Genomic DNA, 12,264 nt, shown 5'->3' with positions numbered 1-12,264 from the left:
CAGATGCTCATTGTTCAACGTTCACAGGCCTGACACACATCCACCGTCTGCCTCCACAAGATCAGAGGAGCCAACAAATGGAAAACACATTAATATCTGAGCTGAAGCCATTTGGTGAGCGGGTGACAGTGCCAGGATTCAAGACCCTGGAATGCAAACCCTGAGCTCATTTCTCCAAGCTGCAGCTGCCAAGTGATCACATTTGTGACTGATCTCAGTTGCTTGAGTGGTCAAAGCTCTGTTTATTGCTCCCCACAGCCCGAGGAACATCCAGCAAAGGCAGCGCCCGCAGCCACCTGGCACCACCTTGGAACGGGGACTCAGATCCGGCTCCATCCCAGAGATCACCCCAGGGGCTGCCAGGAGAGGATATTTCCTGCCTGAGCCACGGGATCATGGCTTCACCTGCAGCTCTGAGCAGCTTCCAGCTCTTGTCAGACGCTTCTGCTCCTCCACTCTGCTCAGCCCTTGGATCAAGAGGGAATGTTTTCCCTTTTCTGAACAGATTTGGGGAGGAATGTGCCAAAGAAGAGCTGCACCATAGTGGTGCTGAGGGGGAAAGTGCTGACTATATTTATCCTTACAGAATTTGCAAGTCAGAGCACAATTCCACTTGTGCTTTTTCTTTTAATTGAAAACCGTGCAACAAAAATACAGCTTAATGGAGGAACTGGATTTTAGCATTTGCTAACAAATTTGCTATACCTGACTTTTCTACCAAGCTGGATGTACTCATGAAAGGAAAAAGTAAACCCAAAGCACTTTTTATTAACTGCTGCTCCCTGTCTCACCAGGATGATTTATACGATCAGTGTGGGGCACACCTTGGTGAACAGGAACAGCACTGCCCTGACAGTCTGTGCAGGTTTATTGCTTTCAGCCTGAGCGGAAGGGAACAAAGATGCAGGAAGGGTTCCCAGCTCTGCATGGCACTGCCAATGACACAGGCACAGCCCTGCCCTCTCCTCACAGCATTACATCAGCAGAGCTACTCCCCAAGGAGATGGAAGCAGCCCTTCCAGAACAGTTACACTGAAACTACGCCAGAACTTGGCCAAAACCATAAGCAAACATGAAGGAAGTTATTACTAAATAGCCAGAGGAAGCAGGGGACAGAAGGCATTCCTTCAGGACCAAAGGCTACAGGGCAAGTTCCTGTCACTGCAAGGACCTGTCCCAAAAGGGAGGTCCCTGCCCTGAACAGAACAACCTGCTGCTTCTACTTCCTGAGTACTGGAGATAATCCAAGTCTCAGTATAGACCAGCAGCCAGCCACCTTGAAACTCCTTTTGGTTTCACTCTGAGCACTTTCATGACAATAACCAAGCACCGAATGAGCTGCCTCAGCCCTTGAGGAGCAAACACAGGAATTCCAGAGCTACACTGAGCCCCCACGTTACCTGAGCTGTTTGATTCACAACTGAGACACTGAGGAGCAGCTCTGCCATGACAAATCGTGTGATTCCTGTTGCCATAGCAAAGTACTACATTGGGATTCACCTCTCAGAGATGCCACAAAAGATCAGGATAATCTTAGTCTTGGGAATATCGTGGGAATGTGCAGTAAATCGATGCCTTTAAACATATCAAATTAATCATACAGAACACACTCTGTGGTTTAGGGGAACTTGTAACTGCTTCTATACAGGTGGGGCTGTTTTTAAAGGGTCAAGGCTGCAATCAGGCAAGAATCTTTACAAAAGAGAACTTGAGAGGTAAATCTGTCTTGAATAATTACAGTTGTTACCCAGACTAGCTAAGGATGAGCTGGACCTGCCCACCAGAGCTGGTCAATCCTTCCTCAGAGTCCCCTCTCTGGGGGGTAGTTAGGCCAGTAAACACCAAACCTTCCTCCTGCCCTCTCCAAACCCTGCAGAGCTGCCCACCCTCCTCAGACCCTGCTATGACCCAAGAAGCAGCAGGATAACCTACTCAGTTTCCCCATGTCTAATTAAATGAGATTAGATTACTGGTTTTAGTCTTGCAGATGAACCTCTAGAGTACTATTACTTCATATTAAACACACAAGTCCAAAAGAAAAAAAAATCCAGAAGTTTTCAGCACAGTTATTTTTCTCAAACAAGACTTGTTAAAAAATTGACAGGGAAAAGGCAAAGAGCTTATAAAAATATTTTCAAATGTACGATTCAAGTTATCCCACTTCTGCACGTCAGTCTCCTGGCTTTTCATAATACTACTTTAACTTGATGGGAAATACTCATTCCAAGAGAAATTATTAGAGTGTGGTTAAATTCAGATTTCCCTCAGCCCTCTCATTCCCCTCCTGACTTACGTAACTCCTGATTTATTCACAATCCTTGGGCTCATTTAGCACAGGACTTCACACGAAGGTCAGGCAATGCTTTTAACCAATCTTTTGCTAGCTTCATTTTTTCAGGAGACCACAAAATTCTGGATTATCAACTACAGGCATGCCCCCCAATGATAAAAGAAGCCACAATCACCATTTTCTGACTTGTCAGAGCACAACCATCACACATCTCTATGGAAAAGTGGCTCCCTAAGCCGTATTTTCCAAATTAAAAAAGATCCCTGTCAACTGGCAACCCTCTCTCCCGCTTTTTCATATTCACTGGCTGTTAGCAAGCTGAAGCACCATTTCCAAATATAACACAAGTTGTTTGTGGGAAAAATGATGAAAAACATCAGGGAAAGAGATGAGCTGAAGGATGACTCTGCTGAATTCCTTCTGAGTACATCTCTGAAGCAGGACCCCAGCACTGGCGTGGTCAGAGTCGACAGCACTGTCCCTGCCTGATGCTCCACTCAGCACACGTCCCTAATTCAGTGGAAGATGCAGATGTTTCAGCCAGAACACAGTTGGTGACAGCTGTGTCACTCAGGCCATGGGCTCTGTGCTTCCCTACCCAAGGGCTCAGCTCTTCTCAGTAACAAGATTTATACCCAAGGCAGCTGCCCCAGGGGGTACAAAACGCCCCTACCTCTGGAATTTTCCTGAGAATGAGCTACCTTGCACCAGCAGATTTTTATCACCAGCAATTGGCAAGTGTAGATTTCAGGCTGTTGCAGGTCAAAAGACAGCTCAACACTCCCCACTGGATTCCATCCCCCAGTGGATAGTCAGGATGAAGGAACCCATCACAGGGTAAAGTCCTGCAGTGTGAGGTTCTTGCTGAACACCACCACAAGAGGACAAGAAAGAAATATTTCTGCTTGGCAGATGTAACACAGCATTACTTTGGGATTCAACAGAACAAAAGAGGGAGCCCCAGCTCAGATGAACAGCTAGAATTAAAAGCAACATCACAAAACTCAGCACACTGAGCTCATCTGCTTCCCTTCAAGTTAAAGTGCACAGAAAGTAGCTGAATGTGGTATCAATTCCATACATGCAACCCAAAATTTTTGAGAGTTTGATGTAAGGACCTTCTGCAAGAGGTCAGACACTACACCCACAGCTCAAGGCTGCTTGAAGGGGTTCTGTTTCTGCTGCATCTCATCATAGGCTGTGTAACACTTTAGGCTCAAACAGTGTCAAGCAAGAAGAATTTAAAAGGAACACACCTACATCTCTTTACATCTCCTGGTCTTTCCTGAACAAGGGAGTGCAGAAGAGGGGAAGAACTTCTGTACTGCTCCTCCCTTCTCACTGCACATCAAATGACTTCACTCTTCAAACTCTCAGAATAAGATTAAATTTGGATGCAAATGCCTCCTTCCTGACATTTTATATTTGGATTTTTGGGCCAATCTAAGATTCATGCAGAAAGGTCACTGGATAATGAATTAAACAATCCCAACACAATCATCACCAACGCCACAGGCACGAGCTCTGTCTGCTGAGAACTCAGAGGATAAAAGCTGGAGCACCAACAGCCTCCCTTCCACATCCTCTGCCTGCCCAGACCTCTGGAGAAGTTGACTGTCAGGTAGACAGGGCACTTCCCTTCCAAAGGGCAGAAATTCCTGCTTATGTTCCAAAGTCTACATTAGGAAGGCCCCAGCACTGAACTGGGTTAAATTGGGTGAGTTATCTTCACTCCTGTGCTCCTGTGACCATGCAGGAGGCACAGGAAAGCCCTCAGAGCCCACATCCATGATTTGCCTGTAGCTTCCACACAGCCCCAATCAGCAGAGCTTCAATGATACGTGAGAGAACCGGAACAGCTCCAGCGCAGTGAGAGGCACAGTGGGAACATCTAAATCTGGACAAGACTCAAACTCACCACCCTCTGCCCTGACTCCAGAGCTCGTCCTGTATTCCATGTTCACTCCAGCACATCTGAGCCTGCAGCACCCCAGGCCCTTGGGCTGTGCCTTGGGATCCACCCAGGGCTGGGACAAGGCTTTTTCCTCTTTCAAGTCTCTGTGTTTTCACACTGATGACACCCAGAGCAATCCAGGGAACCCAAAAGAGAACCACACCAAGTTCCACCCCATGATGCACATCCCACATGCCAAAGGAAAGGCCCAGAGGTGACAGTTACAACCCCACCTGAGGTCTTGCCCAGCAGGGACACGAGAGGACTGGAGAGCACCATGCATCAACTAGAGAACTCCAATGAAACCATGTTAGAGGAAGCCAGAAGCATTAACCAGCAAGGCAGTCCTGCCTGAGAGGTTAGAGAGCCTTAGTCCAAGGGATTAATAAACATTCCCAGAGTTTGGAGAACTCATTACCTCTGCACAGTCCTTCACAGCACAGACACCCCCATCTCTAACGGGCTCACTCATGGAAGATGGATTCCACAAGCTCCCAGGTCTTCAGACTACGGGCATGGGAACATGAGTGAGTTATCGAGGGGCTCAGGGCACACCTGAGCTTCAAACACTTCCACAGGTTTCTACAGAAATGGGGTTTAGTGTCACAGGAAGAATTTAGGCTCAAGACAGCAAGGTCTGGTGTGTGCTGGTTAAACCAGCACTTTGGTGTCCCAGTGAGATTTGCTAATCCCTGACAAACTGCTGGGAACAGGAATAAGTCCAACCTGTGACAGTCCTGTGGAGAAACCAGGAGTGAGCCTCTCCCATGCAGAGAACGTCTGCCACCACTTTCCATCTTCAGTGGGCCCTTTTCTGGCCTTCTAAAGGCTTCTGACCCCAGTGAGCACTGACAGATCATGGGAACTACCTCCAATCTTTAATTCCTTTAACACAAGAACATCAGCACAGTTGGAAGCTGCACGACTCCCTGTCAGTGTGGAAAGTGAATCCTCCTCCCTCCACACTGACTCTCACACATCCACCACACACACAACTGTAACCTGTACCAACAAGTGAGGCAGCAGCTTTCACTTGCAAACTGCCAAACACGAAACTCAACAGTGCATTTGTTTGGATATATTAATAATGGAAAGAAAAGCTAATCTAGGAACAAAAAGCAGAAATAATTTTGTTAAAGACCGAGGCTGGAGTTGAAGGTTTCGGACACAAGGGACTGGACTTACCCTGCAGTGACTTTCCCAATCCCTGGCCCAGCTTCCACCCATGTTTCTGGAGTAAGCGGTGTCCAATATTATCCTGACAGACAGAACAGAGAAAACAAACCAAAAATATTCCAATAATATATTCTTCCCTTCCCGCTGACATTTAAACATGTGATGAGCAAGAGATTTTTCTACATATATATGCATGCAAAAAAATGCTACTGAAAAGGCAATATATGCCCAATAAAGGGAAAGACAAATGTCAAAAATTGCTGGCTAGAATTTTTCCAGGGGGATGGGTATTGGGGACGGCCACTTTCTGATGGTGTGCTGGGCAACTTTTGTGCATCACATTTAAAAGAAATTAAAAAATAATAAAAATAAAAAGCAATGTGGGAGAAAATAAAGTGTACCAATAAAAATTGACAGTAAAAAGCATAAAATCAAGCTATTTATACAATCATATCCATCACCTAGACAGCACCACTTAAGATTTTTTTTTGTAAAGAAAATCTACAATGTGTTTAGTCATTTTGTTTGTGTGTCAGGCTTTTATAATACTGAGTAAGTTGTAAGTGCAAGACTGCCCCACCACTAGAAACCAAAACACAATCAGAGCAAAATCCAGGCTAGACTTGATTGGGTTTTTTAAATATATGTATATATATATATAAACTAGCATGCAGCCAATATTAAACTGAAAAAACAGTGAGGTTAGTAAAACAAAAAAAAAATAAAATCAATTAAATAAAATGAGCTCAAGCACAGACTGGGTGATGCATTTCACATGTAAACTAACAAAAATACTAAGATGTTAGAATGAAACAGGCCTAGCAATAAGTTAACAGCAAGGAACCATTAGTGCATGTAGGGGAAACAATAAGCATAATGTCTCATCTTCCTAAAAAAAAGCTATTTTGGAATAACTGGAAAAGTACTGATGCAGCAATTAAGTGTCAGCTTTTGGCAACGGGGCTGAGCAGGGCTCAGTGTGGAAATTGTGTTTTATGCAAGGTTTCTGCCCCCAGACAAAGAGCAGAGCACTCACAGCACCCTCGAACCATCTCAATCTGCCAGCTCAGTGACCAGTTCACCCAGTTACAAGCAGTGACCAGCTCCTCAGAGAAGGACTCTTGGCTGGGACCATGTTCACCTTCTAATCACAAAAAATAAAAATCAAAATCAGATATGAACTTATTGATTATTCATCATCATCAGGCAAACCACAACCCGAGGTATCAGAGAAATACCCTGAATTATAACAGGATGTGACTCCAGAGTCCTGACTGGTACATGGAATCCTAAAAAATAATTATAACTATATGCTACAGGTTTCTTTAATTAAATAACAGCCATCAACAGAAACCAGAGTAGGTTTTGTCACTCCACAGTGAAGAAGACAACCACAGGGTTTGCACAGCTTTGGTGAACCAGCTTGAAAGGCACAACCTTCCCAAAGATATTGGCTGCATGGATACATTTTTCCTCAAAAAGATGTAATCAAGTACCATTTTTGGATTTTCTTTCTGATATCCTAGTAAAGTCAGACATTTTGTATTCCTGTATTTCCCAAGGAATAATGTACATTTTCCCCACACTACCAGCTCTGCCCCAGGACATAATTAGGGCTACATGGAAGAAAAAAATTAAACCAGGAGACATAAGGTAAATTCTGGGGAAAGGTTAAATGCAAAAAAACCCAAAAAACAAAAAACACCAAACCAAAAATCAAACCAAAAAAAAAACCCAAGGATGGATCCCCACCACAAGCACCATGGAGAAGACTGTCTGTTGGGAAGACAGGAACACTTACCTGCAGGCACACCAATCCCAATGGCCACAGAGTGCCCCGTCCTGGCACAGGGGCTGCAGCTTGGGATATGTTTGGGATAAGGCACTAATTGCCCTACCCTGACAAAGGATCACTGAATCTAAAAGCCGCTGCTGACAAAAATGGCTGCGTTTTCCAAAAGAAAAGAATAAAAAAAATAAAATAAAAATAAAAATCCAAAGGACAAGGAGTACTTTGCAGTCTTGGCCAAGTGGAGATGAGACATTGTGCTGACTGTGTGTGTTATGAATGCACTAAAATAAAGACAGATGAAGCAGAACGCTATTCCAAAAGCAGTGCAAGTGGAGTGAAAGCATTTCCATACGAACCTGGCTTTAAAAACTGGGCTGTCAAAAGAACAGTTAAATGTAACACAAAGTAAGAAACTGTCCAATCACTAATGGTAGTTTTTTTCTTTTGCTTTGTTTTCAATTCACTGCTTGCAAGTAATGTATTTATTAAAGAAGAGTGAAAGCATAAAATAAATTCAACAAGTCAAGACCAGCTGGGAGATTCAAGAGCGGTGTGTTGTGACTGACAGTGAAGGGGGAAACAAATGTTAAAGGGAAAAAGAAAAACTTAGAAAGGTTATACACATTAGCACCACTTTTACAGACCCACTCAAGAGGATGGTCCCGAGTTGTTTGACATAAATTGGAATTATGTCTGAACATTTGCCCTGTCTCAGTCCCCAGGAGGGAGTCGCCTCCCCACAAACTTTTCAATTTGTTTGTTTGTGCAGTGGAACTACTCCTTAATTTTAGATCCTACTCAATTGAAATGGAGCATCTTCTGTTGCACCGAATAAGGAGAACAACTGTAATAATTTAAAATTAACTTTTAAGTTGGGACCTGGCCATCACTTTGCTTCTTTCTGGCTATGTTTAGCTCCTCCTTCCTTTTCCAATGGCTAACCCAGACCTGTGATGGAGGCAAACTGATGGAGCTGCTCTTCAGTGCAAATGCTGCCCTAAAAACTCAATTATGGAAGGCCAGGCTTGCTTGATCCTAAATGAGAGCCTGTCTGCAGAGCCTAGGGAGTAGCCAGGGATATTGGGACCAAAATGTGACATGGGACAACAAATGTTGCAACAGCTGATAGCTTTTCTTTAAAATGCATTTTTAAGTGAAAGTTCTGTAAAAATACAGCTACTTTCATATACAAGAGATGGGGCTTTTCCCTGCAAGCTTCTTGCGCATGTCAAGAACTGTCATTCCTTTTGTTAGGGATGCAATACTGCTGCATACTGCTGCAGTTTTCCTACAGAAGAGCTGCAATGATCCAGAGAAACACCACAGCCTTAGGAAGACACCCCTCATTTCTCAGCAGAGAGCTGACATGAGTGTCCCCACTTTCTTCCTCTGCTATTTGGGAGCTCCTTCTGTTACAACCACAATAAAAATTATTGAGGCCGCCAAAATAAGTCTCCCAAAAGGTGTTTGGGTGAGCAAGGGAGCTCTCCTGGACCATGTGGGCACAGGCTGTGGAATGCTCCACGGAGGGAGAAGGGCTTGGCAGCTCTGGGTAGGACAATGCCAGCTCTGGAGTTGGGCAGCACTGATGCAGAGCTCTGCTCTAATGACAAAGCAGAACTTTTCCAAAGGTGTAGGAAATGCAAGGCCCTGAGTCCACCACACCTTCACAGAGCTGAGTAAAGTGATTGGGAAAACCTCATCCAAATGACTGGGCTCCACCAGCTCTAACTAGTTCCCCATCCTGTGCCCTAATAAGATGCCCTTGTTTGCTTTCCATGGGGATCAGTGATTCCTGAGCACGATATCCCCAGTCCAAATTTCTCATCAAAGTCCTGGCCAATAGGAAAAAAAAAAAAAAAAAAAAAAAAAAAAAAAACAACTTACAATCAAAAGATAGGTAGAAGAAGCTCAAGGTTTGATGATGCCTGTGGGATGTAACCCACATGACCAGTTCTTCCTAGCACAGGTTTTTCATGAGATTCCCACGACTCCATTGCTCATCCCATTGCGGACAGGAACCATTCCTCTCTTGAGTGAATTGTAAACTGTGCTGACTGTGTATGGAGGAATCTATAAGCAAGGATTGGATGCTACTGGGTGAACCCATGCAAACAAGAGGTTGAAAAGATTCCCAAAACAAAACCTAGAGCTCACTACAGATGACACAATGAAGACCAGAGAGAAAAGCCAAATAGTAATGCTACACCATTCAGCTTCCAGAAGCACATTATTTATAGCGCTGTCCACATATGGCTGCTGCTAAATGTCAAATCAGCAGCCTCATCAAATGACACTTTGGAACTAGTGGAGTCCACAGATCCATACAGATTTCCAGTGCCACAACCCCGGCTCCGGCTCGGTCAGGCTGTGACAGCCCCTGGTGCCAAAGCACCACCGACTGCAGCGTGACACGGGGGGGCTCAAGGCGCTGCTTGTGGCACCGAGCAGCATTAGAGAGAGGGGGAAAGGACATTTGTTAGTCAGGACAAGGACAAACTAACAAGCTCCAGGAGAAGTGGGTGATTCCCAGTCTGGCCTCCAACCTGCAGCGGTGACGGCGTGGGTCGACCCCTGACACTGTCTGCATGGGGCCAGGGCTGCTCCTTGGGGGCTCTAAGGGTCTATCGCTGTCTCCTACTCCATCTGCACTGCTGGGATGAGGAAAACCAGGAATTCACAGCAAAGAGACTCAATAAACAAGTAGAGATAAAGGATTAACGTGAAGAAGAAAATCTGGATTCTATTAAAGCTGCAGTAATTTGTGACTTCCCATTCAAGTACCTGAACTCAGTGCACTCAAAATGCCCCGAAACAAATGCATGCAGCTTCTTGAATTTAGAAAAAAAAAAAGGTGAAGTGCTCTGATTTTTCAAGGACACCAGTGATTGCACTGACATGGACAGCCAGTGTAAGTGCAGCATCTTTCAAAGCACAACAAGAAAAAATGTTACTTGTGGGGGGGAAAAAATATCAGTATTTGTAGCTCTGAAGAGTCCATTGATATGAAATACTTTCTTCAATTTAGTAATGGAAAACAGCTGGCACTCATTCAGGCCACGTCCATCCCTAGCTCCTGGCAGCTCTGTTTTCCATAAATGTACTCTGGTTAAGAGTCGCATGTTTCAGTCCAGACATCTTTGGCCTAAACAAGCTGTACACAGCAGGATTTCCACAGGAACAACACCACCAGTAGGCTAATTGAGGACACGTTTCAACATTGTAATGATCTGTAGACTCCCAAACCTATTTTTCCAGCCACCTTTGAGTTGCATGCTGTAGCAGTACAGTCAGCACCTCTCAACAGATAATGCTGCAGAGATGGATGTCACTCACATCAGGGGGCACTGTCACAGGGACACGGCACAGGAGACCCTCCCTGCACCCCCAAACACCTGCAGGCTTTGGAGCACTTTCCTGTCACTAAGATGAGGGAAGCTGCAAGGAGCACATTTATGAGAATACACCTCATCCACTCTTGGTTCTGAAGAATGACATTTTAACTGGGAAGTGCTTTGATCTGCCACGGGTATAAACACAGGATGTTCACCACCCAAACTGCTTCCATAGCACGAAGCACAGGCTCACTCATGACTCTGAGCAGATTCCTTGGAAAAGGCCAGTTGGGCTGCTAACAGAGAACTGGTTAGGGATTAAAACCCAATTTGTTAATATTGAAATACTTAAGATGTATGCTAGTTCTAAAACATAGATTTGTCTTTCCTGCTTCCCTCTCAATTTTGGTTCTGGGTGAGCAAACAGCATAAAACAGAAGGGGAAAAAAGCCAAAAAAGCAGAATGATCACTCCTTTCCTGGTGAAATATCTTCCACTAGAGGTGCCCCACTGAATTCTGCAAAGGAAACTGTTCCTTCTGGTAATGTGTGTAATTTGCCAATTCAAAAAGCCCACTCATCATTAATAGTATTGAAGCAAAACCACCTCCACAGGTGTCAGGAAACACAGTAAAGTAATTCCTGCTTCCCCAATGAGGAATTTAAAAATCAACAATGTATTTTTAAAAAGACCATGTGGACCAAGGGACTAGTTTGTTTCTGACACTAAACTTGTTCAGGAGGCCAAAACCTCACCTTGTGCAGCAGCCACAGCTTTGAAATCCTGGGACTGACACCAGCACGGCTGCCCTGGGAAGCGCTGGAGTCACCACCCCTATGAGGGTTCACAGGCCACGGGGATGTGGCATCTGGGGACACGGGTTAGGGGTGGCCTTGGCAGTGCTACGGGATTGGCTGGACTCAGTGAGCGCTTTTCCAACCTCAGTGATTCTATGATTCTCTTATTTCAGAAAAAAGAGGAGTGGAGTAAACTTGATTTTAAAGAACTATTTGAGGTTTTAACTCTTTCTCCTCCCAAAATAAGCCATTCTCTTGTCCTCTTCATTCAACAGTTTTCAATTAGGTTGAACTGTACCTACCAAGGAGTTGTAAAGATTAAAAATGTCCTGACATTTGGATGGTGAGAGACATACATGAATAAAACATTAAAGCCATAATTTAATTTATTTTTTCTGCTGAAGTTCAGCATTAATCAAACTGCACAAAGCATTACTCCTGTGGATGATGAGAGCTGCACAGTGAGCCCACGTGGGCCCAGGGTACCTGTTCATGCTTTACACACTTCCCTAGGCATCATTCCCTCTGGAACACCAGAGATGTAATCTGTGACCACTTCTATTCCTCTCTTTGGGAAAGCACTTTTGGAAATCAGGTAATCAGTCTAGTCTGTAAGCAGCATTTGAATTATTTTGAAATGCTAATTTCCAGTGTAGCCCATAGTAGGCTATCAACACGCATTTCCCGTGATATTTCCGTTCAGCTTGGCATTTTAATTCAAATCCCCGTGTCCCAAGGTAAGACTGAAGTATTCAGGAGAACAGTGAATACCAATTCCCATCTCTGCAGCATTATCTCATGCGTCATCAATTACTGCCATGCCTAAATCTAGCATCATGCCAGCACATTAAGACAGTAGGTACTATATGCAGTGTTCACTGGACCAGAAGAACAGAAATAAGAAGGGGAAAGGAAACCCT

The 12,264-nt window shown here is 44.5% G+C and overlaps 1 protein-coding gene across 2 annotated transcripts in view; it reads right to left on the bottom strand.

Moving 5' to 3' along the window:
- Positions 1-12,264, bottom strand: part of GPATCH8 (G-patch domain containing 8) — a 56,186-nt gene that overhangs the window by 27,046 nt on the left and 16,876 nt on the right. The window contains exons 2-3 of one of the 2 annotated variants that reach the window (XM_066336526.1): positions 7,569-7,586; positions 5,430-5,502 (exon numbers count right to left, since the gene is read on the bottom strand). Coding sequence is in view for 1 of the 2 variants with exons in the window: in XM_066336525.1 (XP_066192622.1) it covers positions 5,430-5,502 (73 nt within the window). In the remaining variant the exon portion in view is untranslated. The remainder of the gene's footprint in view (positions 1-5,429; positions 5,503-7,568; positions 7,587-12,264) is intronic. The other variant, XM_066336525.1, reaches the window with a different exon arrangement.

Source organism: Sylvia atricapilla, chromosome 27 (genome assembly GCF_009819655.1).
Source record: "Sylvia atricapilla isolate bSylAtr1 chromosome 27, bSylAtr1.pri, whole genome shotgun sequence".
Taxonomy (NCBI): Eukaryota; Metazoa; Chordata; class Aves; order Passeriformes; family Sylviidae; genus Sylvia; species Sylvia atricapilla.
The sequence above is the reverse complement of the archived record's forward strand: the minus strand, read 5'-3'. Positions and strand labels throughout refer to the sequence as shown.